The sequence below is a fragment of the Geotrypetes seraphini genome, chromosome 11 (genome assembly GCF_902459505.1).
Source record: "Geotrypetes seraphini chromosome 11, aGeoSer1.1, whole genome shotgun sequence".
Lineage (NCBI taxonomy): Eukaryota > Metazoa > Chordata > Amphibia > Gymnophiona > Dermophiidae > Geotrypetes > Geotrypetes seraphini.
Window position 1 is genome coordinate 97,875,414 of NC_047094.1, and position 26,328 is coordinate 97,901,741.

Consider the following 26,328-nt stretch of genomic DNA (forward strand, 5'->3'; position numbering starts at 1 on the left):
AGAAAATGTTGCAGATGTGTTTCTGCAAGACATATGTACATATAAAAAAATGAAACCAATTATAATACATTAAATAACTTTGTTGTAACATGGACTTAAGAGTTTTACAAACTAATTATGATCAGATCAAAATGTCTCCTCAACATAATTGTGAATTACAGTGCATCAAACTGTGGTCTGTTATGCCAGGGGCTTTGGCATAGTGAAAGCCTGTACATGCATTTCCTCTTTCAAGATATGCAGCAAGACAGTTTAAACAAGTAGTAGTTGAGAAAAGAAGTTGCCTTCTGGTTCTTGTAGTTTACTTCAGTCTTCCGTTTTCTTTTCAGCCCATCTCCTAGTCCTCGGATATCGCAGAGTGAAACTCACTGAAGTGGTTGTCCCCATTGGCAGATAAGTGCTGGAGAGATTTCATCCGCACAGTCCTCCTTTTCCACCCTAAAGATCAGGCTACCGCGCACTGGACTCCGGGAAAGACCCGCCTGCTCTTCCCGACATGTGCTTAGCAGCGTTATCAAAAGGTAGCAATGTATTCTTCTCAGAAGAAACTCTTATGGCCTGTGGTACCTAGGATGAACAAGGCATACTTCATCAGTTTCCCTGTTATGCACTCTGTACTCCTCTGTTACTCTGAATTTTGCCCTGTAACTCAACACTAACCAGCCAGCTGATGTTATAGCATGTATAATTTGATGTTGTGGTAAAAGCACATAGCGTAACTGGTTTTAAGAAAGGTTTGGACAAATTCCTGGAGGAAAAGTCCATAGTCATGAAGACATGGGGGAAGCCTCTGCTTGCCCTGGATTGGTAGCATGGAATGTTGATACAATTTGGGATTCTAGAATCTTGCTACTCTTTGGGGATTCTGCATGGAATGTTGCTACTATTTGGGGTTCCGGAATCTTGCTTACTGTGAGATAATGGAATGTGGCTACTCCTTGGATTTTGGCCAGGTACTAGTGGCCTGGATTGGCTACCATAGGAACGGGCTACTAGGCTTGATGGACCATTGATCTGACCCAGTAAGGCTATTCTTATGTTCTTTTGTTAATAGGTATTCCAAAAGGTACCCAGGGACTGCAAGTCAAATAGTTGTGCACCACTGTTATACTGACAGTTAAACCATGTTAGTTCTGATTTTTACCCCCAGCATCCTACTTTTCTTTGAGGCAAATTAGAACTACAAGACTATAGATGCAATGATGTAAAGCCCACACTGTTGCAGCCTGTCTAGAAGACAAGCATTATAAAGTACCTGCCAAATTCACACATGAAGGTGGTGTATAAGTATACTCGAATAACACTGGCATTCATATTTCCCATTCGCCATATTAACTTACTAACATTCCAAGAATAAATACAACATACTTGACACTACAATTGGCAAGACATTGGTGCAGCTTTATTTAACATCAACACACAAATGATTATAACAAACTTCTAAACCCCTACAGCTAGAGGTGATGTTCTAACTTCACCAGTTACTCCCTTCAATAATAACTTCCCCATAACTTCCCTCCATGATCCACAGTGCCAAAATGTTATGCCTCTTGTCTCGTGGCAATGCTGCATATCAGCCTAAACTTGCTAGGTCTCTGTTGGGCCTACCTTTGTCAATTATCCATACATCTTCACAATCAAAACATACATTTTCCCACTAATAAGCTGTAAACTCCCACTCCCTCCCTCATACAATAGTCCCACCTTAAACCAACCTGAGTAGACAGAATGGGAGGAAAAATCTCAACCACCTCTTCCTTTCCCACTAAACCATTTTCCCACCCGGCTACAATCCTTACTTTCCCTCAGTTGCAAGCCCCACTCCCCAACACACCTTTACTCAATCCTCCTTTGCCTTACATTTTTTCATCAGCCAATTCCCTTCCATCCTAAATTCACCCACCACCTTTACTACATTGTTATACTTTAATCTCTGCTTTCCTTCACCCTGCTTTCCCTTCACCTACCCAGTAACCTTTAAACTCTCTCCTGTTTGCTCTGGGCTGCTCAGCCAATGTTATTCTCTCCACCTTAAAAATAGAGGATTTTTTTAAAAAATCTCTGTAGCGGCTGTCATTCGCCTGTATGTGTGCTATTTAAATTAAGGAAGAGGAATCACTGCTGAAGCTCAGAATCGTTAAGGATATTCATTCATTTTGAAACAAAATGAAAAGCACTACAATTTTCTAACAGTATACAGTAAAAACAAATGAAATACCCACAAAACTCTGAGAAATCATAAAAATGTGGTATGCACACCTCTGGGAATCTTTAGATTTTGCTTATCTATCTATTCTGAATTAGCTGATGTCACCTCTACCCAAAGAGATGTTAAGTGCAGGTGATGTCAGCACCTTCTCTTTTTTTTTTTCTTCTGAGTTTAAATGTAAGATCTGAATCTACGATTAAGCAGGAGCGCTTCCAATAGTTCAGCTCTGTTCAGCTTTACCTGCAAAATTTGTGCAGTGCTAGGTATTCTGTGTATTCATAAGCTCTGGGCCGTAGATGCTAGGTGAGATGTGAGAACACCAGTGCGTGGCATAAATTGTTGTAATAAGAGGAACACTGACCTTGTCAAGTGCTTGCTTGATGCATGTACTTCCATCTCATTGCTTTTATATTCATTTAGTTCTTTACGAATTGCTGCCTAGAATTAAAGTAGAGCACTAATATTATTGCAAGATCTGTTATTAAGGAGATACCATATCCACTAATTCTGTAAGTACATCATGTCAAGCTATAAAGCCTAAGAAATCAACCAGTTAATTGTTTCTTGGTGACTTCAGTAGAGATTGAAGACCAGTGTGACCATAGAAGCTCAACATTTTTTGGCTTTTTCTTACCTTGGACAAATAAACACTTCTGTCCCCTCTTCAATCCTGCATAAACAAAATCGATACATGGCTCTCTGCTAACCCAATTAGTATTTAATGCTACCAAATTTGTTGCACTTTGGCTAACAGGTCACTTGTCATATCCTCCTGTTTCGTCTTCTATTCAGAATACACCTCTCCAGCTGATTAGCTCCCTAAAGTATCTTGGTGTAGATTCTAATTTATCTTTTTCTGTATACATTTCTGCCACTGTTAGATCATGTTTTAGTCTCTTCATCTTATAAGCTCTCTCTGGTGCTGTCTTGGTGACACATTCTGTGCTACCCTTCTTTGCTCACTGGTCTTGTTATGCTTAGACTATTGTAACATCATCTTTGTCAGCCTATCTAAAGTTCAACTGAAGTATCTGCAGATGGTTCAGAACACCATCATCCAGTTACTTTTGCATGCCCATAAATCATGTCTCACCACTTCTTACACATCATCACTGGCTTTCAGTACCTTTTCACATACATTTTTAAAATCCTTACCCATGCTGATAAGGTATTGCACTCAGGGAATCCCTCATATCTTTTGGCTCTCATTTTCCCCTATACCCTCCCCATTCTTTACATTCAACTTCCCGTCTCTTTGTACACTTTCTCTGTTCCTATCTTGAATCAACCCATCGCTCTGCTTTCTTTTGCACAGTCTCTTCACTCTGGAATGCCCTTCCTATTGAAATTCATTCAGCTCAAACTCATCCTGCTTTTCAAACTCTTCTCAAAACCTGTCTTTTTGCTTAAGCTTACACAACCCTATGGGTGTTGTGAATCGGCACCAGTGATTACCTGGGTATGGACTACTTTTTTTTTCTCTCTCTCTCTCTCTCTCCCTTTCTCTCTCTGGTTTTATTGATTTTATGTAGTTCTTGTCCTTCCTTTTTTAGTTGTTTTTAAATTGTAAACCGCTCTGATTTATTGAAGGGCGGTATATCAAGTCCAAATAAATTAAATGAAACAACAGGTATCATAATCTACAGCAAAGCTACTGACCTGACAATCACTGGGCTCATGCTAAAACCTGGCCATAGTGATCTTCATACAATTTATTTATTCAGACTATTACAGTGCGTTCTCTAGGTACCAGACTAAAAGAATCGATGGGATCCTCTGTTTTTTCAGGGAGCAATATCATTTTTCCTTTACCTTGTCTGCTGCTGATAACCGTGTCCATGGCTTGTCTGCTCGCCGGTCATAGTCCTGGGCTTTTGCCACTTCAACATAATCACTGAACCGAATCAGGATTTTTCTGTCCCTCAGTTCATCAACTGTAGGCCTCTGGTTTAGCTGCAAGGATAAATTATTTACAAAAATGAATTAGGCATTGGTTAAACTTAGAGAAAAACAGTCGGGCATTGGGAGCAGTAAAGACTAAAAGATCAATGAATCCTTTCTCTGCACTTTTCTAGTCCTTTTATATTTCTTTATTTCAAAAATTTCTATTCCGCCTATCAACTAGGTGGATTAGAAAGTAAATGTACATAAAATGTCAGCCCTACAAAAAATACAAATTCAAATAAAACCATACTAAAATACGAACTCAGTAACAAATAAATTCAACAAGAAGAACATCAAAGCAGTGATTCCTTATTAATAGAAGGCTTTTACAAATAAAAGTTTTCAGTAGTTTTTTTTTATGATCCAAAGTTAGAACATAATCTTAATGGTCCATTCAGTGCATTTCACAATTTTGGGTCAGCTACAATAATAATTATATAATAACTATTCTTTCTGATTTTAAATTGGAAGTCATTTGGATATGGAAATGTTTAGCAGTATATTAAACACACATACAAAATCATAACAGATTCAGTTTAAATCCAAACAAGCCACATATTAAATTTTCTATTGACATATACCCCAAAATTCTGTATATGATACGTAATGTGATATATGCACATAACTAAATTAAATAATAGACTTAATTGGCATTGATAATTGTCAATGAGTACCTGCTATCTGATGTTAATTGGAGTTGAAAGTCAGGTGCATAAATTGGTAGGCGCATAGTACAAAGTGGTATGCGCTTTGTGCAAAGTGCTTAGTTAAAAGTAGTTCCGGTTGGGGCGGATCATGGAGGTGTTTTTTGACTTAGGTGCTGTTGTGAACACAAATTAGGCACAGGCATGTTGGTCAAGAAAACTCTGGAAAAACTGGAGTGCGCCTAAATGCTGGGATGCCTAGTGGCGCTAAGTACAAATCTATGCAGTGCGCATAACTTTTTTAGAATCACACTTGGTGCTGCGCTAGTTGTAGACAGGTGGGTATAGTAGTTGGGGGAGGCTCACCATAACCTATAAGGGAGTTCTAGTGAGATGTTTATCTGGCACCCTTTTTGTGAAGTTCACAGCAGTGCCCTGTAAGGTGTCCCACTGCTTTGTTGCCATGTCTGGGTGGCCAGTCCATTACAAGATTGGCCCCTCCCATGTCCAAATGGTCTTATTCTGGACGTTTGGGACTTGGATGAAATTTTGGCTGAAAATGTGGTATAAAGATAAGACGTCCTGGTGGTTTGGATGAACAATAGCCTGGACGTCCAGATAGATGATTAAATGCCATTTTTCTATTAATTACACACCACTTAATGTTGGGTGGGGGGAGGGTTTCAAGTGTAGGGTTTATGATCTTATAATGAATAATGGGCTTTGAGGGAGGGTGGGGGGAGGGTTACATTTATATTTATAGGATATAATGATAAGATGTTCAAGTGGTCTAATTAATAGTGTTTATTATGAATTTTTGTACACTTGATGAAAGTTTAAAAATGAATAAATAAATAAAAATTCTAGATGTATTTTTCAAAAATGGGCATTTTCCCACTGCCGACTCTGGGTGTCTAGCGCCATACACCCAAATCGTACTTAGATGTACGTTTTGATTATACCCCTCCACGTCTATACCGATATATGAGTGTGTATAACTTTATAATGAGGCTGTTATAACCAGCAGCTCTTGTTTCCCATTTTTAACAAATCAGACAAGTAGCTAAACCTGTATGAAAATCACAGAACAATGAAAGTAACTATAGCATTACCAAACTGTCCCGCAGAAGGAAGTGTCCTACTGTTGAAAACATTTTATTTATTTGTTTGTTTATATTTATTAACTGCCTTGGCCCTCTTTTACTATAAGCTGTGGTAGAGGCAGAGTGGCTTAGTAACAGAGAGCTTTTATGAAGAGATTCACCTGAGTGGCTACTACAGGCTGCTCCTTTGCAAGGTCAATTAAATCCTCAAGAAGAGCCCAACAACTGCTCTCTACAACACAATTGCCTTCCCCCAGGCCTCCCCATAACTCCCTTTACCCTAGTGAGATCCTTTGTGGGGCAGGAGCAATTTTTAGGGCTAGATTCACAAAGCAAACCAATCGTGCACCGATCGGTTTGTGAGCCCTTTTTTGACCCGATTTCCCTCTGACCCAATTCACTAACCTATGTATTGATCCCATCCCGATCTGTGCATGCAAATGAGGGGAATCGGCATGCAAAGCAGGAAGGATTCACTACCCTTTTTTCCTGACACACCGACTGGCTGGCTGATCAAGAACAAGCGACTGGTGAGGACCAGTCGCTTGTGTAAAAAACTGCTCTGCCCTGAATCCTCTCTCTGGCTCCCCGGCTCTCCTGCTCTCTGCCTGCCCCGACTCTCTTGCTCTCTGCTGCCCTTTCCCGCAGTGTGAGCCTGTGGTTTTAAAGCGGGGCTGCTCTGTGGGGAAGGGTGGCAGAGAGCACGAGAGTCAAAACTTGCCCACTCCCCCGGCCCGGTCCCCGGCCCAACCCGACACCCCCCTTGTACCTAAAAGTTGGGAGCAGGAAGGGTGCTCAGTCCCTCTTGCTCCATAGGCCTTCCTCCTGCCACCGGCACAGCCCATCTCCTGACCGGCACGGCCTGACCCAACACCCCTGTACCTAAAAGTTGGGAGCAGGAGGGGTGCTCCTTCGGACTCCAGCGACATGTCTGCCTGGGCCTTAGGCCCCATCCAGGCGCATCATGTAATGCACGGGGAGGGGCCTAAGGCCCTGATTGGCTCAGGTGCCTTGGGTTCCTCCCCCCTTGGAACTGAGCCTAAGGAAGTCCCTGATTGGCTCAGGCGCCTCAGACCCTTCCCAAGGGGGAGAAGCCCAAGGCCCCATTGCATCACATAATGCAATGGGGCAGGGCCTAAGGCCCCAGGCAGATGTGTCTCTGGAGTCCGGAAGAGCAGGAGAGACTGAGCACCCCTTCTGCTCCCAATTTTTAGGTATGGGGGTGTTGGGCCGGGCCTGGAATGGGCCATGCCAGTTGGGGGGTGTTCGGTATGGGGCGCTTTGTCGAGTAGGGGGAGCCATTTTTTTATAGGCCTGATATTTTGCAGCCTATTTAAAAAAAAAGAAAAAAAAAAAAGCCGCAGAAGCCCTGACAGCAGTGACAAGAGGCTGCTTCTCCTGTCACTACTGTCAGGGCTCTTCCCGACTCAATCCGATCCGTGCAGTCGGTTGGGGGCTTGCCTCCGATCACCCCCATTTGCATGAAGATGGTTGGTGAATATTTCGGCCTGCCTCCAATCGCACACAGATCGGACATGGATCGGATATGGATCGGAAGGTTAGTGAATCTAGCCCTTAGTCTGTCCTGCTCCACCAGTTCTGCAATTTCAAATGATTTGGGCAGAGTGAGACCAGCACTGTTTTAATAAGAACATAAGAATTGCCATTCTGGCACATTTTGAGAAAAAAATCCCAAAATCTGATGGAGAAAATGTCCATTTTTGAACCTAGAAGATGTTTATCTTTTCTTTTTTCTTTTTTTTTCATGGCCCTTCTAGATGTTTTGTCCAGCTAGATGACTGATATTTTTGCCATTATCAACCCGTCCCCCCCAAATTCCCCCCCCCCCTCATCCAAAACAAGCCATTGTAAATAGGAGGGGCCAACATTTTTAAAGGGCTGGCTACATAGACATGCCAGCACAGCAGTCGGGCACCCTAGCGGGTACTGATGTAAATTTCACATTAAGTGTGCCAGGTACACATCTCACCATAACCTCCGTACATTATATGGTGAGCCTTCCAAAACTCCCCCAAAATCCACTGTACCCACCTGTCTACCACCCCAGTAGCCCTTATACCTGCAAGTGTCACCTATATTGCAGTACAGTGGGGTTTTGGTGAACTCACACTTTCCACCACAAGTGCAGTAGTTAGGCTGGCATATGGGCCTGGCTTCCCTTCTCTGTAGTCCACTGCCCTGCCCACCAGGCTACTCTAGAGACCTGCTTGCAGCTGTACTAGAACTGGCCATGGTATCCTCAGCTGTCATAGAGACAGATATGTGCTGTTTCGTGCAGATATTTGAGGAGTGGGGGTGGGATAGGGGTCAATGACCACTGGGAGAGTGTTTGGGGGCCATATTTTCATCTTTCCAGTGGTCATCTGATCAGTTTGAGTACGTTTTTGGCCCTTACTCGTTTTAAAAACAGGTCTAGCCCAAAACGTCCAAATTGTGTCCTAGATGTTTTGTAAAATGTTTGATTATTATCGCTGTAAAATGTGCAAGTGCTAAGCCTGCCCAAAACATACCTCTAACACACACCCAGATGCACTGGAGACAAAATGACCAGAAAGATGCCTAAAAAGTCAGTTTCTAAAATTCCCATTTGGACATTTTGACTAGTAAGATGTCCAAATGTTGGTTTTTGTCATCATTTGGACATCTTTTGTTTTTTGAAAATAAGCCTCATAGTTAAACGTATGAATACTGTGGAAGGCTGTGCACAATTTCAGCCAGTTTGAAATATGGTACTTTCCAGACAGCCAGTTTAGCATACATAGTAATAAAGGAAAGATAAAGACCAGCCTGGTCCATGGAGTCTACCCAGCAAGTTATAAAGCATTGTACTTGCCGCTCTGTCAGACCTTGGGAAAGTACCTCCTCTATGAATTTCTTTACGATTCTACCCACAAATCTGTGTCATTTGTTTTCCTTTCATACCATCCATACGCCTTCTTAAAGTTTTGATAGCTTTAGCAGGTGATGTGTGCTCACTGGCTTCATTACAACTTTTTGATGATCAAGTTTCCATTGAGTCCCAGTATACATGCAGGTAGATCTTTCATGACCTAAACCTCCAATGCAGTTATATAACTTGGGATAGTGAGCATATAGGGCAGAATGCCAGGACAACTCCAAGCAAAACTCCCTATTTTTATTGCCGTTTTAAAATGGTGTTCATTTTATATCAGGTTCAGTCTTAAACAAATTACATCATTTTGGCATAGGGCAAGCTTAGACTGCGACTGAGCATGTTTGGGAAGTTTCTATGGATCCTTGTGAAAGAAAAGGGGGTATGTTTTTACCTTTCTCGTCAATCGCTGCTTTATCTCCCTCCTCTCCTCTTGCTCCGTCTGGTCATTTCTTTCTGTGGAAAAAACAAGGAACAAGATTTTTCATTCTTGTCAAAAATTACAAAGACTAGGGGACACTCGATGAAGTTACAGGGAAATATTTTTTAAAACCAATAGGAGGAAATTTTTTTGCGCTCGGAGAATATTAAGCTTTGGAACGCATTGCCAGAGGTTGTGGTAAGAGCGGATAGCGGAGCTGGTTTTAAGAAAGGTTTGAATAAGTTCTTGAAGGAAAACTCCATAGCCTGTTATTGACAGACAGGGGGGAAGCCACTGCTTGCCCTGGATTGGTAGCATGGAATATTACTACTCTTTGGGTTTTGGCCAGGTACTAGTGAACTGGATTGGCCACCGTGAGAACGGGCTACTGGGCTTGATGGACTATTGGTCTGATTCTTATTTTCTTATGACCACTTCCTCACCAGGGCCAGATTTAGGAGGCACAAAGGGAAGCTATGCATTGTGTGCTGGCCTTTCACAAACATGCCTGTGTTATTTCAACCGCTGAGTGTCACAGTCGGAGCACAGAAGTACCTGTGCCAGAGTCAGCTTCTTTGTCAGCCCAGCTTCGTGATGAGGATAAATAATGCATAGCGTATTCTTTCACAAAATAGCATGCACTTGCCGTGCACCTAAACCCAAATGCTGTATGCAAAACATCATCATTTTTCAGTGCATTTTCCTTGGGCAGTCTGTATTAACATAGCATGGCACACTGATCTCATTTGTTGGAGTTGTCAAATTCTGCAAGGTGAATTGGTCTGACATCGTGCATTTGTTAGATGAATTAGACACTGCTATGCACAGCAAACATTGCTAGAATTACATTAGTGCAGCGTGAAGTATACTTAGGGCTTCTGGTTTTATGTTTTAACTGATAAAACATCCTGATGGAAAAAATTAAAACAGGTGTGTTTTTTTTCCGGATTCATTTATTTCTGACTGATTTGATGCACGCTCTTTCTGGACGGACATAGCTTTTATGGCTCATATGCTCGGTGCTTTTACAGCCTTTCTTTAAGTCAAGGCTCCTTTCTTATTCCCTGAGGTTGGTTCTTCCTTGGTTCACATTATAGGCTTATTAGCATTCTAGTCTTGAGAAGTCCTACGCACGAGGGCTAAAAATAGACTGAGTAGAAGATCATTGAGCAGAATGCACAATGTGCCGTGGGATAGAAAGTCATGGATTTTCTATTCCTGGTGCTGTCTGTTGCTAAATTGGGAATCAGCTCAGTGATCTGTGCCTGGCTGTAGAGGAGACCTTGACAAAAGGGTGTTTAAAGATGCAGGGATCCCCAGCTGTAACCCACTCAACAAATCCCCATGGCTTCTGCTAGTAGTTCTTCCTGGATTTGTACAATACCCTTAAAATGTTCATTATTTTGAGGCAGTTTTAAGAATTTAATTTTTTACCAGCTGATGCTGGTCAGGGGAATTTAACTATATAAACTATTAGTGATTTTATCCATTTTGGAAGGTGCAATTAGACAGTGCATTTCCTATATTTGCATCCCACATTGCAAGTGCAGCCTGTGAGCTCTAGTTCTTAAGAATTACTGTATACGTGAGTGAGAAGAAACTGACTAGAATATCATCATCTAACTTAAAAATGTGAGTCTCTTGTGCCGTATTAAAAGCCAGATAATGTGAAGGAGTCTTGCTTGAGGGCATTTTGGCGTCGCATGGGGTTATTGTCTTCTGCTAACTGCTTCGGACCAGAAATGGGTTATGAGGAACTGTGACAATGAAGGCCTAAAGCTATATGAATAAGATTATACCACTGCTTGACTTCCCCTCTGTAAGCCTCCAATATGCTTTCCAGCCCCTGACCTCCTATGCTCCCTATGTTATCCAAGTCCCCTCCCCATAAACTATTTTATTTATTTAATTATAAAAAAAATTTATATACCACATACAATTATATGGTTTACATACCACATATATAATGGCATACATTCCCTATGGTTTCCATACCTATAACATAGACATGACTGGATAACTTCATTAACTTCATTAACTTCATTAACATGCTGATTCTATTCCATTCACTAGGATAAAAGTTTGTCAAAACCTCTCTGTTGAGTAGTGAAAATAAGGGGATTGTGAACAGATGAAATCGGTGAGGTTATCGGAGAAGACGTTATATGTATGGTGGGAGTATGTTGAATTTTGTCTTAATATTGTATACATTTTATTATTGTAATCTGCACAGGTTTAAAAAAAATAAATAAAATAAGACCAAGTTCTGATCCTTCCTACTGGTCTCTGGACCACTTAAGGTCAGGAGTATTACAGAATGCTGGGCAACTGAAGATTTTCCCAGCGTTAGCAAGACAGACAAAGTGTGACGGCTGAAAATGACTTTGGGCACAGCAGGTCATTAGGTTACTTGGGCCTGCATACGGGAAAAGATCTATGAGAGAAAACTGAGGAACTACAAGGTGGGAATGAATTCTTATTAATGAGAGGAAAAGGGACAAGACAGCTTGCAAGGAAGAAAATAACCAGACAAGCCCAGGTTCTCATCTGTTTTATTTACATGAGGATGGGAGCATTAATACTACAGAGCCATCTAGGGACTACCACCTGCTAATTTTACTGTATCGGAGTCTTTCATACCTAATACAGTTGTAATTAACACCTCTTGGGTCTGCCTCAGTAAGAGCGCGTTATGAGAGCTTTGTGAGATTTTGTGACTGGGTTTGAGAGAAACCCGGCCATTACCACAACCACACATTGTAGCAGGCATACAAGATAAGAGATGTTCTATAGTGCTTATCAGAAAAGAAGGTTTTTTTTTCAAGAGAATGCCAGTATTAGTGAGGACTAGAGAAGAGACCTCGATTAGACAGAAACACCATATCTCTCTCATGTGAATCCATTAGTAAATTGTTATCCTTGACATCTGAAGTCGTAACAGTCCCTGGCGCTTCCAAGCAACAGACTGTCATTAGCAGGTTTGCTGTGCGAAACATAATTCCAGGAAATTTCAGCTTGCACACGACATTTAAAAATGAAAGAAAAAAGTTCAATTTCTGCTCAGTGCAAAGAGAGGCCCTTTGTTGTTCATTGTCGAAAATTCATACAAAGTAAATACAGGAATGCTGAGAGGGAAGGTGGAAGGAAGGACTAATGGGTTGGTTTTTTTTTCCTATTCTGTTGCTCTCCCTGTCGTGCTGTGCAGTGAAATGGCAGCATTTCTATTTTAACGCTGCCAGATCAATAACCTCACGATTAGAGTTTGGGAGCAGTGGGTCTTCCTGGACTATCCCCACAATGATAACGTATGTTCTTAAGAACATGTCTGTAATGGCTGTCTTATTTCATAGTCTGTTTTTTGTGTTTCGTTTTACACCGTGCTTCTCTAGTAAAAATGATTGCTCATAATGGTTAGCAATCAAACTAGTATATTCAATGCCAAATTGCAAATCAAAAGAAACACAATTCAATATCAGCACGTATAAATTACAGTTTAACAATGAAAATAATCATCTAAATATATCCTAGCCAGCAGCCATAACAACTTGCAAAATATAATTATATCAAATCCCCAGGCCAAATTCAGAGTCCCAGTATGAAACCATGGGTCAATGCTAAGTCTTCAAGTTGATTGGCTGCCCTCAATAAAATGAATGACAAGTTGGTATCGCTTTCTTTCTATTATAATGTGAAAGTAGGAAGCACTGAGCTCTCCTGATCTTATGACCAAACTATTTCCAAAATTATCATTGTAGTTAAACAGCAAGGTCAGAATTAGCTGAAACCCAGGTATTTGTCAAGAGCAGTAGTTGCATATGGGTTTTTAAAAATATTTTTTTATTCAAAACGATTTTTCTAATCCCACCAGTTTCAGCATGTTATAAATGGGACTGCAAGCTAGCAGATGAGACCTTTAGTATGTAGAGATAGTGGAGGCACTATATTTTCCATGCAGAAATCCAGAAATGTTTTCCATTTTGGGGGTGCCATAGGCTTGCCTAAAAGGAGCCTTCAAGCTTATCTTGATAGGTTGCCTATTCATGCTTTGAACTAGAGAATGACATGGGGACAAATTTTTCCCCGTCCCCATGGGAACTCATTTTCCTGCCCTGTCCTTGTGAGTTCTTTTCTTGTCCTTCCCCCATTCCTGCAAGCTCTGTCCTCATCTGCACAAACCTCAAACACTTTAAAATCATAAGCAGTAACATTCTAGAGCTCAGATTCTGATGTCATAATGCCTCATTCCACCAGTGCCTAAGCTCCGTCCTCATCTTCAGAAGCCTCAAACCCTTTAAAATCATATATGTTCGAGGCTTGTGCAGTTAAGGCAGAGCTTAAAGGAATGGGGTAGAGACAGGGACGGGAAAATTGAGTTCCTACAGGGACGGGGACAAATGTGTCCCCGTGTCATTCTCTACTATGAACTCCAAAAGGACTTTAATATGATACAAGTGCTACAGCGAGCATTAGCAGTAAATTTGAGAGGCTGAGATCCTACTCTCCACTTCCTGGCTCAGGAGTGATGTTCATTGCTGTCATGGTATGTGCAAAACTAACCCAAGAGGACGTCGAAAAAGATGCACCAAAGAAAGAGGAAGAAATGAACAGAAAGCAGGGACTGGCAGAGGAGGACGACAAAAGGAGAAATCCTCAAGGAATAAAAGCAGGGTTAAAGAAATACCAGGACTTAAGTTGCTTGTACGCAAATGCGAGGAGCCTGAAGAACAAAATGGGTGAACTAGAAGTCACGGCCCAAAAAGAGGGCCTAGACATCATTGGAATCACTGAAACTTGGTGGAATGAACAAAACAAATGGGACGTAGTACTACCAGGGTACAAACTCTACAGAAGAGACAGGACACACAAGAAGGGTGGAGGAATAGCACTATACATAAAAGACACCATCCACTTGTCTGAAATGGACACGGCAACAAAAACAGAAGGATTGGAGTCATTATGGGTTAAACTGCCAGGAAGAAATGGATTTGACTTAAAAGTAGGACTATATTATCGTCCACCTGGACAAACAGAATCAGATGTCAAGGAACTGGAAGCAGAATTGTGGCGGGTATGCAGAAACGGAAAAGTCATGGTAATGGGGGACTTTAACTACCCTGGGATAGACTAGAGTATTGGAAGCTCCACCAGCACTAGGGAAACTGAATTCCTAGAGGCCGTGCGGGACTGTTTCCTGGAACAACTCGTCAAGGAGCCAACGAGAGGGAATGTTACACTTGACCTAATCCTCAACGGACTGGGAGGGCCTGCAAAGGATGTAGACGTAGTAGGACCGCTAGGGAACAGCAACCACAACATGATCAAGTACAAATTAGAAGTAGGAACTGCCAAAGGGAAGAGAACCACAGCAACAACGCTCAACTACAAGAAAGGGAACTATGACGCAATGAGGGCAATGGTGAAAAAGAAGCTTAGGAACAGCTTAAAAAAACAAACCAGAGACCGTGGAGCAGGCCTGGTCCCTATTCAAGGACACGGTGCTAGAAGCACAAAATCTGCACATTCCTAGATTTAGAAAGGGGTGCAAAAAGAATAAAACAAAAGACCCAATATGGATAACAAATGTAGTGAAAAAAGCAATAGGAGACAAGAAAAAATCATTCCAGAAGTGGAAAAAAGACAAAACTGGGGATAACTGGGAAGAGCACATGAAACTCCAAAAAGAATGCCACCGAGTGGTTAGGAGAGCAAAAAGAGAATACGAAGAGAGACTGGCCAGGGAAGCAAGAAACTTCAAATCGTTCTACAGATATGTTAAAGGGAAGCAACCGGCAAGGGAGGAAGTAGGACCACTGGATGATGGAAATAGAAAGGGAGTAGTAAAAGAGGAAAAAGATGTGGCTGATAGATTAAACAGGTTCTTCTCGTCAGTCTTCACGAGAGAGGACACAACCAACGTACTGGAATCTGAGAAAATCTTCAATGGGGACCAAGAAGAAAAACTATCGACAATAGAAGTAAGCCTCAAGGATGTCCTACAGCAAGTAGATAGATTGAAAACAGACAAATCCCCGGGCCCAAATGGAATCCACCCAAGGGTATTAAAAGAACTGAAAAATGAAATAGCAGAATTACTCCAATTAGTTTGCAACCTATCCTTGAAAACAGGGGAGATCCCGGAGGACTGGAGAGTAGCAAATGTTACACCTATCTTCAAAAAAGGATCAAGAGGTTTTAAATTTCCCCATTTCCAAATTCCAAACGGCAAGAGATCTATTTCATTCCTTCTTGAGATTAGTACTTAAATTTCCTGAAAATAATTTGCCACCGTTACATAAATTATACTATTTAAATATTCCTAAAGAGGATAAAGGTGAAGGAATTGTAGCAGGAGACTTAGATCTCACTGCTATCCTGGAAACATCTCAACAAGAAGAAATTATGGAAAGAGCAACCTTATTGGTAACTTTCGTTTTTCTTCAGGATAAGGAAGCAGTTCTTCGTCTATTCTATAAGACTGATAATTCAGAATTTCAAGGTTCAAAAGTCTTAATTTTTCCTGATGTATCCAAATGGACTCAAGTTAGACGAAAGAAATTTCTGACTTATCGCCAGTCAATTTTGAGTATGGGAGCAATTTTTCAGCTACGTTTCCCCTATAAATGCTGCGTTACCCATCAGAACACTAGATATATATTTTATGACCCTGATCAGTTGAACTTTTTTCTTGAGGGTAAAGCAGTTGGTAAAGCTCCAGATTCCCCCATGGAACTTCTTAATCAACCAGGATGAAAATTTAATTTAATCCAACTGTATGATCTCCTAATATGAATGAACATTTCTTGAAAACCAACTTCCCTTGGAGGTGAAGGATTTTCTCTCCTCAGTCTGTGGACTGTGAGCTTAGTTAATTTTGTGGAATTGATAATTCATATGTTTTGTTTCCTTTTTAATTGTTTATTACCAATACATTGTTGTTTAACAAATTGTAAAACCTATAAATAAATAAAAAATAAAGGATCAAGAGGGAACCCGGGAAACTACAGACCGGTAAGTCTGACTTCGGTCCCGGGCAAGATGGTGGAAGCACTGATAAAAAACAGCATCAGTGAGCACATAGACATAAATAGGCTACTGAAAATGACCCAACACGGCTTCTGCAAAGGAAGGTCGTGTCAAACGAACTTACTACACTTCTTTGAAGGGATAAATAGACAGATGACAGAGGAGATTCCATAGACATCATTTATCTGGACTTCCAAAAAGCCTTTGACAAGATACCCCACGAGCGACTTCTTAGGAAGCTGTGGAACCACGGGGTGGAAGGCGACGTGCATAGATGGGTTAAGCACTGGTTGGCAGGCAGGAAGCAGAGGGTGGGAGTGAAGGGACACTACTCAGCCTGGAGAGAGGTCACAAGCGGTGTTCCGCAGGGGTCAGTTCTCGGACCGCTGCTGTTCAATGTATTTATTAATGACCTAGAAAAAGGGACGAAGTGTGAAGTTATAAAATTTGCGGATGACACCAAACTCTGTAACAGGGTAGGAACAGTAGAGGACTGCGAAGAATTACAAAGGGATCTGAACAAACTGGAGGAGTGGGCCAACAAATGGCAGATGAGCTTCAATGTGGAGAAATGCAAGGTCATGCATGTGGGGAAAAAGAACCCGAGGTTCTGCTACAAAATGGGGGGGTTGGTACTGGGGGAGAGTAACCTTGAAAGGGACTTGGGAGTGCTGGTGGACACCACAATGAAACCATCAGCACAATGTGCAGCAGCGTCAAAGAAAGCAAACAGAATGTTGGGTATCATCAAGAAGGGTATTACGACCAGAACGAAGGAAGTTATCCTGCTGCTGTATCGAGCGATGGTGCGACCACATCTGGAGTACTGTGTTCAGTACTAGTCACCGTACCTGAAGAAGGATATGGCGATACTTGAGAGGGTCCAGAGAAGAGCTACACCTATGATAAAGGGTATGGAAAACCTTTCATACCCAGTCAGGCTAGAGAAACTGGTGCTCTTCTCCCTGGAAAAGCGGAGACTCAGAGGAGACATGACAGAGACATATAAGATCATGAAGGGCATTGAGAATGTGGAGAGGGACAGATTCTTCAGCCTACAGGGAACTACAATAACAAGGGGGCACTCGGAGAAACTAAAAGGGGACAGGTTTAGAACCAATGCCAGGAAGTACTTCTTCACTCAGAGGGTGGTGGATACCTGGAATGCACTTCTGGAGGGTGTAATAGGACAGAGTACTTTACAGGGTTTCAAAGAGAAATTGGATATATTCTTGAAAGAAGAAGTTATTGAGGGATATAGATAGGGAAGATATAGGATGAAGAAGGGTACAGTTAGAAGGATATAGATAAGGTAGAAAAAAAAAAGATTGAAGGGAAAGAGGGGTACATACAGAAGACTACTACGCAGGTCCTAGACCTGACGGGCTGCCGCGCGAGCAGACTGCTGGGCACGATGGACCTCTGGTCTGACCCAGCAGAGGCACTTCTTATGTTCTTATTTGGAGACACTGCCCCAGAGAGATTATCAAGAGGTGTTGAGTGGAGACTGGTGTGATTTCAAAAGCTCTTGCACCACAGAACCTTTTTCTTGGATCTTTGAATGATACAAAGACTGCAGTTTTCTTCAAGACAAATATAACTACTAGATCTCTGCGTTTATATATGGGATACATTTCCTTTGTCCTTATATTTTTATAAAATAGGACAAAATTAAGAAGAGCATTTTGGGCCTGATTCTCGAAATGCATGTCTTGATTGTGGGTGGTGATAAGTGTCTGGCAGCCAATTGGGATGCACGTTTAAAAAAAAAAATTGTGCAAGGAAGGGTGCCTAGATTGTAAGTGTCTGTAGAGCACCTACGGTGATACTTAGGGATGCTTAACCACGCCCAAGATGGAAGTGGCCTTGGGTGTGCTTAAGCAACACTATGCGTCTCAATAGATGCGAGACAGACACCTTAAATGTGGGCTGCAGAATGCTGCCCTACATTTATGGCGTCTGGTCAGCAGTCTAGATGTGATTCTTTTTAGGATGCTGATGTGTGATTGACATGCGATCGGTGGCCACCTCTTAGGTGTCCATTGAGATCGGCGTCTTATAGAGAATAGCCCTTTACGTATTTATCCTTGATTTTTATTTTTTTTTTTCAATGCCAGAGCCTTAGAAAGTGACCACCCAGCTCTAGTAAGAAAGAGCCGTCGTGGTTTCTCAGTTCTTCTATGAAAGCATCCTGGGTATCTCTGAACATAAATATCTTCAAGACAGGATCTGGAAAAGAGCATGACTCATGTGCTCATTAAAATCTGGATCTGGGTGGTTTTCTAGTTCTAGTCCCTCAGCAGGGACAACCAAGGTTGAAAACCTAACATAAAATGTTACAACATGGAAATTAATATTGAACTATCAGCAGGGCAGGATTAATTCATCGAGGGCCCCTAGGCACCCAAGTATACTGGGCCCCCTGCCCCACCCCACCCCCCATGCACCCAGGCAGAAACAGGAAGCTGCATCAGAGGGAAGCTTTGGGCAAGCAGCACCGCTTGCACAATTACAGTTCCCGTTGCCTTTCTTACCCGCCTTGTTGCTTGTCTTACTTTCCGTTGATGGGGGGTGGGGCCCACGTTGCCGATCGATGCTGGAGGGGCCCATCGCCGTTTGGAAAAAACAATGTTGATGCCCTCCTTCATCGGGCCCCCCTGACCATTTTGGGCCCTAGGCACGTGCCTACTTGGCATATTGGTTAATCCTGCCCTGACTATCAGACTATGTTGATGTTTACTTACATCGTCCCAGTGCAACCATGAAATCATAATTTAAGTTTTAAAATACTACTGCTGACCGTGATGATGACATCATAAGGCTCCTTTTACTAAGGTGCGCTAGCGGTTTTAGCGCGCGCTAAACGCCTCCATAGAGCTTGCGTTAGTGTTTCTCGTTTAGTGCGTGGTTTGCACGTGCTAATCTTGAGCGTACGCTAAAAACGCTAGCACACCTTAGTAAAAGGAGCCCATTGTCTGTTTTGCCAAATTGGTTTTCAAGCATTTAACTTATATATGTGGTGAATGATGATAAAACTGTAATACATTTTTTTTGAGTGACTGATTTGCGTAATTTTTAATTACTTTCAAAATGGAAATATGGTATAGCTGTGTAGTGGCTAAATAGTAGAGATCTAGCTTTTGAAGAGGAACACTCGGCCAGTCCCATGTTTTCAAATTGCACTGTGGGATTTGTAGTTCTTTTCCCTCAATGTGAAATCAGGACTACAGGCATCAAAATATCTCAAGGATCAAAAAGCTAGGAAGGACCTAAAGTCTCTCTCTTGAAACTGGGTCACTAAGCTGTTCTGAAAATATGTATGAAAAAAGTGTTCTATCTTTGTACAATCAGGACCAGAGGAGAGGGAAAAAAAACCCTGAAATATAATTTCTCTCCCACAGAACTCAATTCCAAAAAAGCACCTACTCAGCATAATATATAGAGCAGGACAGCTTAACTGAATCAAACTTTGTGTGGTTTTCCTTTAAAAATTGGCTGCAATATGTACAGACTAAAAATGCCTCCAAATAGAGAAGATACTTAAGAGTACCTGATTACTATTCAATCTATTCTAAACCGCTTTGGGTGAATCTTTTCATGAAAAGTCAGTTAATAAATCCCAATAAATAATTTATATAAATCCTTTTACTAAACCGCGATAGCGGTTATTAGCGCAGGGAGCTGCGCTGAATGGTCTGCGCTGCTCCCGACACTCATGGAATTCCTATGAGCGTCGGGAGCAGCACGGACCATTCAGCCCGCCTCCCTGCGCTAATAACCGCTATCGTGGTTTAGTAGAAGAAAAAAAAAGGGGAGGGGGAAGTTAAGAAAAACATAGGCTATCCAAAATTGATCTCCTTAAAGCCAAAGGGGCTGATTCTCATCAGGCTATCGAAAGTTAGGCGCCAAACTTAATCGTTTTAATTGGTGTTAAACAACGTGGAAATTGATTATGCCGTTTAAAACCAAATAAAAGGTGATTTTAAAAAAAATAGCCATTGCTAACCAGCCTTTCCAATCGGCGCCTATCTCCCTGGTGGTAGCGGTGCATAGTGACACTGAAGCCCAGACTTCAGTGTCACTATGTGCCACTGGCCACGATTTTGATGTGGCCCTAGGTGCTGAATATATAGGCCTGTGAAACCCTGGCCTACCTTTCCGGCGCCTAGGGTCCCATCAAGCCACGATTCTAGAAGTGGTGCCTGTCGGTGATTGACATGTAGCAGGCGCCCATTGTGTAAGCGCGTGCTGTGGCAGGCAACGCTTCCAGAATCAGCCCCTAAGTCCCAAATTCTTGTTCTTGAGAAACAGAATGGATCTGGTGTTCAGAATAACCAAAGTAAGTTAATGTTAATGTGGTTGTTATGGGGTGGGAAACTGCCAGTAAAAAAAGGAGATGACTATCCTGGGAGTGTGCTTAGATAGCTGTTTGACAATGGAAAACCAAATATTAAAAATAATCAGGGTGGGATGCACACAACTTCAAATGCTTCACAGATTGAAGCCAATATTACCAGCATATGATTTCCGTACTGTGGTTCAGACATTGATCCTGAGTAGGGTGGATTATTGTAATTCACTATACTTAGGAGTTGTGAAAGGGAAGTTGAGGGCTTTGCAAATGCTTATCAACTCCGTTGCAAGATTAATCGCAGGGGTTGCTAGGAGTACCCATATAACTCCCGTAGCTCACGGCAGCCATTTCCTATTGGCAATCTACACGGAGCAGGAGCGTAGGAAGATCGGCTCCTGCCCTGAAAGCCCGCTAGACCACCACGTAAGGCCGGGATTCCGGGGGGGAGGGTTTCCCCCTCCCCCCAAAAAAATCACAATTATGTGAAATCGCGAGTGCGGAAACCGCGAATGGGGAGGGGGGAGTGTATACATCAGACATTGTATCATGCTTCCCCAAAGATCTTACAAGAATTCTTTGAGATTTCCAAAAGAGTACATTCCATTAGTACAGTTGCTTTTGTTAATTGCATTACGCATAATTTTTGCAAACTGGAAAGATTTCACTAATCTCTCTTATAAAGAATGGTGGAATACCACTTGCTTATACATGCAGTATGAAAGAATTGCAGCTGAGCATAAAGGATCGCTTAAACGTTTTAATGTCATGTGGGCACCATTTTTGTCCGACACAAAAATGACATGTTTACCTGCAGGTCCCAGTGAGCTAGACTAACACCTAGTACTACATCATTTTGTGTTTTCCTAATTTCTTTGTCTTAGAACTATCTTGTTTAACTGGGTTGTATCTTCATATGTATATCCCAAATGGAAGTGATGTGACTTGAGTCTTGTGATACTGTATTTTTATTTTACACACGTCTACCTGGTAGTTAGTTTGGTTGTTGGAGTTTTCCTATCTTTGTTCTATTACGTTGTTCTATTATGATTGCATATTTTAGAATGTGTTGCTTGTAACTGTTGATTATGATCAATAACTTCTTGTATTGTATACTGAAAACTCTAAATAAAGATGATTGACCTGAGATCTATAAATCGAGAAGACAGCTTAGAGATGTAAATGGGATGAAATTAAGCTTGGAGGGTAGAATGTCAACTATGCATGCTAGGATCAGAGCATCGATGATAGCTGTGGCTGGCGTAGAGCTATGGAATGCCTTGCCTGGTATCCTGCGGGTTTGTATGGGGAGGATGAATTTTAAGAAAATGCTGAAAACTCAATTATTTGCCAATGCCTTCTTATGCTAAGGTATATTTCAAGTTTCAAGTTTATTTGGGTTTGATTAATCGCTTTATCTTAATTCAAAGCGATGTACATAATAAAATTACAGAATAAAAAATTAATACATTAAAGAAAGTTGACTAAACTAATGACGAATTTAACAATACTAGACACACATAGGAAAAAAAAGGGCTAGAAGTTACAATATAATATAAAGATGGGGAAAACATTTAGGGAAAGTACAATAGGGCAGGGTAAATCAGAGGCTTGGAAATTATTTTACAGTGAAATAATTATTAATATTTCAATTGATAATCGCCTTTTATAATTTTTTTTGACAGCAATGTATGATTTGAAGCTTGCTTGTATTTCTGAATTGATTGAATTTGCGCTCTATCCCTGTTTATAACAGGGACGATTAATGATGTTGTTTAGACATGTCTATGCTATATGTCAGTGGTTTTCAACCTTATCCTGGGGGACCCACAGGAAGTCGGGTTTTCAAGATATCCCTAATGAATATGCATGAGAGAGATTTGCATACCTGTCACTTCCATTATATGCAAATCTCTCTCATGCATATACATTAGGGATATCGTGAAAACCCTACTGGCTGGGGGTCTCCCAGGACAGGGATGGGAACCACTGTTATATATGATAATCATAGGGAAGCAAGATTTTATGTATGTGATATGGAAAATCAACAATCAGAAAAATGTCCTCATTCTATTAAATATGAAATACTAATAAAAAGCTTTGAAAGCACAAATTTATCTGATATATCTCAATTTCAATACTTCATAATAAGCAGAAACCAATTCATTTATATTCAGTTCAATGAGGACGCTAGCTACGTTTTGAACTCTGTACTAATTGAATGAGGACATTTTTCTGATTGTTGATATTTTGGACAAGCCCTCATAAAACACTGACATTTAAAATAAACTGCCATTACCTTATATGTGATATGGAAACCGCATAGTTGTGTGCGGTATATAAATTTTTTAAATAAATAAATAAAAATAAGTTAGAGTCACTGTAGAAAAATAAGTCTCGTAAATCTTAAGAACATAAGAATTGTCACACTTGGTCAGGCCGTCTTGGTGAGGGCTCAGGCACCCATCCTCCTCTCTGCCCCCACGCCTTCCCTGCGCTCCTCCCCCACTGCCGCTTCCCTTCCCCCATATCTCTGTAAAGTTCCTGGTGCAAGCAGCAGCCCCCAACCTGTTCTCGCACCAGCGTCGGCTCTTCCTCCGATGTCACCTCCTGGACCCGCGCCTAGAAAGTGATGTCGGAGAGAGAACCGCCGCTGGAGCAACAGCAGGTTGGGGGGGGTTGCTGCTCGCGCCAGGAATATTACAGAGGTACGGGAAAGGAAAGCGGTGCGCATGCTGCAGGAGGGGGCAGGGAAGGAACATGTGGGTTGGAGGAGAGGGCGGTGGAGGGGCGCTTCTCACCTTCGCTCCGCCACTGGGTTAAACCAAAGGTCCATCAAGCCCAGAACTATGGCCTAGGTTCACTAACCGCTCCGTGGCCGATCCGACGCAGGCCGACTGATTCACAACGGGCCTGTATTCAAATGGGGGCGATCAGAGGAACGTCCCCCGCCGACTTCACGGAGCGCTCTCCAGCGATCCAGACGCATGCGCAGACCCATCTACTTTGCCTGTAGATGGTCTGTGCATGCGTTTGATGTCCGTATTTTTGTTTTTTTTTTTTACTTTTTACTCACGAGCCCGTGGTTTTAACTCGCAGGTTTAAAGTGGGTTAAAACCACGGGCTCGAGTTGGGGCAGGAGAATCGGAGCAGAGATCGGGGCAGGAGAGTTGGGGCAGAGCTTGGGGCAGAGAGCAGGGCTGGAAGATCAGGGCAGACAACAGGGCGGCAATGGAGCAGGAGAATCAGCAGGGACGTGTGCTGTCACTTCTTCTGATCAGCCAGCCGAGTCGGTGTCCCAGATTTATTTAATGAATTGCATCCCTGCCTACTTTGCATGCCGTTTCCCCTCATTTGCATGCACAAATCGGAATCAGTTCGGCACAGAGGTTAGTGAATCGGGTCAGAGGAAAATCGAGTCGCAAACCAATCGGTTTGCTTAGTGAATCTAGCCCCATGTTTGCAACAGTGGCCAATCCATATAAGAACTACCCAGCAGAATCCAGAAAAGTAGCAAGATTCCATACGATTCATCCCCAGGGGTAAGGAGTAGCTTTCTCTAGGTCTACTTTCAAAACATTATTTTAACTGTTTCTCCAGGAACTTGTTTAAACAAATTAATCAACCTCAACTGTTTTTTTTACCATATCCTTTGAAAAAGAGTGTAAAACTCAACTATGCATTGAGTACAAGAAAAAAAAAAAAAGTAAAACTATTTTCTGTTCTTTGTTTTAAATGTATTACTCAGTAACTTCACGGAAAGTCCCCTAGTCTTTGCATTTTTTGAAAACGTAAAGGATCGATTTGTGTTTATCAGTTGTACTCCATTCAGGTTTTTATAGACCTCTCTCAACCATCTGTTTACTAAGTTGAAGAGCTTTCCCCCCCCCCCTTTAAATTTTCTTTGTAGGAGAGTTGCTGTGTCCCTCGTGTGATTTTGGTTGCCCTTCTCTGTACATTTTCTAATTCTGCCATGCTTTTGAGATGTGGTAACCGGAACTGCACACAGTACTCAAAGTAAGGTGATTTTCTGTTCCTTTCCTAATAATTCCCAATATTTTGTTTGCTTTTTTTGGGTGGCTACATTTTATGTATTTGCCTTGGATTTCAATGCATTGCTCAGAATGATGTGTAAATCCTTTGCCAAGGTGGCAACTCTTAATATGAAACTTAGCATTGTGTACCTTTAATTATGGCTATTCTTCTGTAACATGCCCATTACAGTGTTCCCCTGTAAATTTGCGGTTTGCGAAATCAGGCTCATTGTATTAGAGAATGACATGGGGAAAAAATCTGTCCCCGTCACTGCCCCGGCCCACCGTCCTCTTCACCGCCTCGTCACCGCCATTCCCTTCACTGCCCCGTCACCATCACCGCCATCCCTTTAACCGCCCCTTCACCACCACTGCCATCCCATTCACCGCCCCGTCACTGTCCACCACGTGTTCAAAACTCGAAAGCAGTGTCTGTCCTCTATGAGCTGCTGCAAGACTGCTGTACTTGCTGCAGAGGAGGAATCCAGCACGAAATACAGAAAATGTGTTCAGTAACCCATGGGAATGGATACACTAGTAGATTAAAAAAAAAAAAAAAAGAACCAGCTCCATGCTGCAAGAGCAGCTCAACTGGACTCCGACCGGAGCAAAGAATGAACCGCACCACACCCACCCGGGAACCCTGGGCAGGCAAGCAGAAGGAAAGTGTGGGGACGCAGCTCACCTTACCTCTTAGAACTAGTTCTAGCACCGACGAAGTTTCAGCTCCGAGTCCGCAGTGACTCCAGTCCAAGCAGCGACCTGTCCTCCTGCTCGCAGCTCCGAAATGTTCCCAATTGCTACTGCTGCGCCACTACAACCCCATTAAATGGGGTTTTCAAATCATATGTGGCAGTAGCGATTGGTCCCCTCACTGCTTGAGCAGGAAGAAGTGACCAATCAGGAGCCAGTACATTAAAGGGGGCGGAGTCAATGTGGCAACGGCACAAGTCGGAAATGGAGAGTTGGAGACAGCATGGCCGCCGGAGAAACTTGAAGATCAGTCACGGTAAATCACGGTCACGAAGAAGGTATGTTTACCTTCGGGGACAAATCTTTTCACTGTTCTTGTGGGCGGTGAAAAGTTTTTTTCCCATGTCTGCAGCGATTTGGCTCTAGCGTCTCCATGGCCCACGGGCAAACCACAGCCCACCCCGGCTTCCCGCGGGGATCACTCACTGTGTATTTCTCTACATTGTATTATTTGTACTATGATTGCAATTTTATTGTTTGTATTGTGTATCTAATCTCTGTGGTTTGCTTTGAACTTGGTTTTGATAAGGCGTGTAATCAAATAAAATGGATATTTTGCCCAGTTCAAATTACCTCTCAACCTGTATAATCATAAGCTTGGCATTCCTGTGTTACTTTGATGGTTTCAATAGCAAAATTTGACAAATCGAGGCCTCCAAAATACACATATTTAAATATCTTTTTTTTGTTGGCCTTTTGAAATGTTTCGCAACCTACAAAGACAACAGAGACTGAAGTGTTCCATTCATGAGGTCCACCTGTGTTGAAACATCACCTTTTAGGCAAGTCTCATGTATATGACCCAAAATTACCCTGCATTATGGTTCTGAAAGCTGCTATCGCATCCACATTTAGCATCAACCAGTTTCAAACAATATTAAGGGTTCGTAGATGTAGAGAACTAACAAAATATGAACAAAATCATTTTAATC

The 26,328-nt window shown here is 42.0% G+C and overlaps 1 protein-coding gene across 3 annotated transcripts in view; it reads right to left on the reverse strand.

Moving 5' to 3' along the window:
- The window catches only part of PHACTR3 (phosphatase and actin regulator 3), a 312,301-nt gene continuing 285,973 nt past the window's right edge, over positions 1–26,328 (reverse strand). For all 3 annotated transcript variants that reach the window (XM_033914120.1, XM_033914119.1, XM_033914118.1), the window contains 4 exons: positions 9,209–9,270; positions 4,022–4,162; positions 2,571–2,647; positions 1–567 (listed from right to left, as the gene is read on the reverse strand). In XM_033914120.1, coding sequence (XP_033770011.1) covers positions 552–567; positions 2,571–2,647; positions 4,022–4,162; positions 9,209–9,270 — 296 coding nt within the window. In that variant the 3' untranslated portion in view covers positions 1–551. The remainder of the gene's footprint in view (positions 568–2,570; positions 2,648–4,021; positions 4,163–9,208; positions 9,271–26,328) is intronic.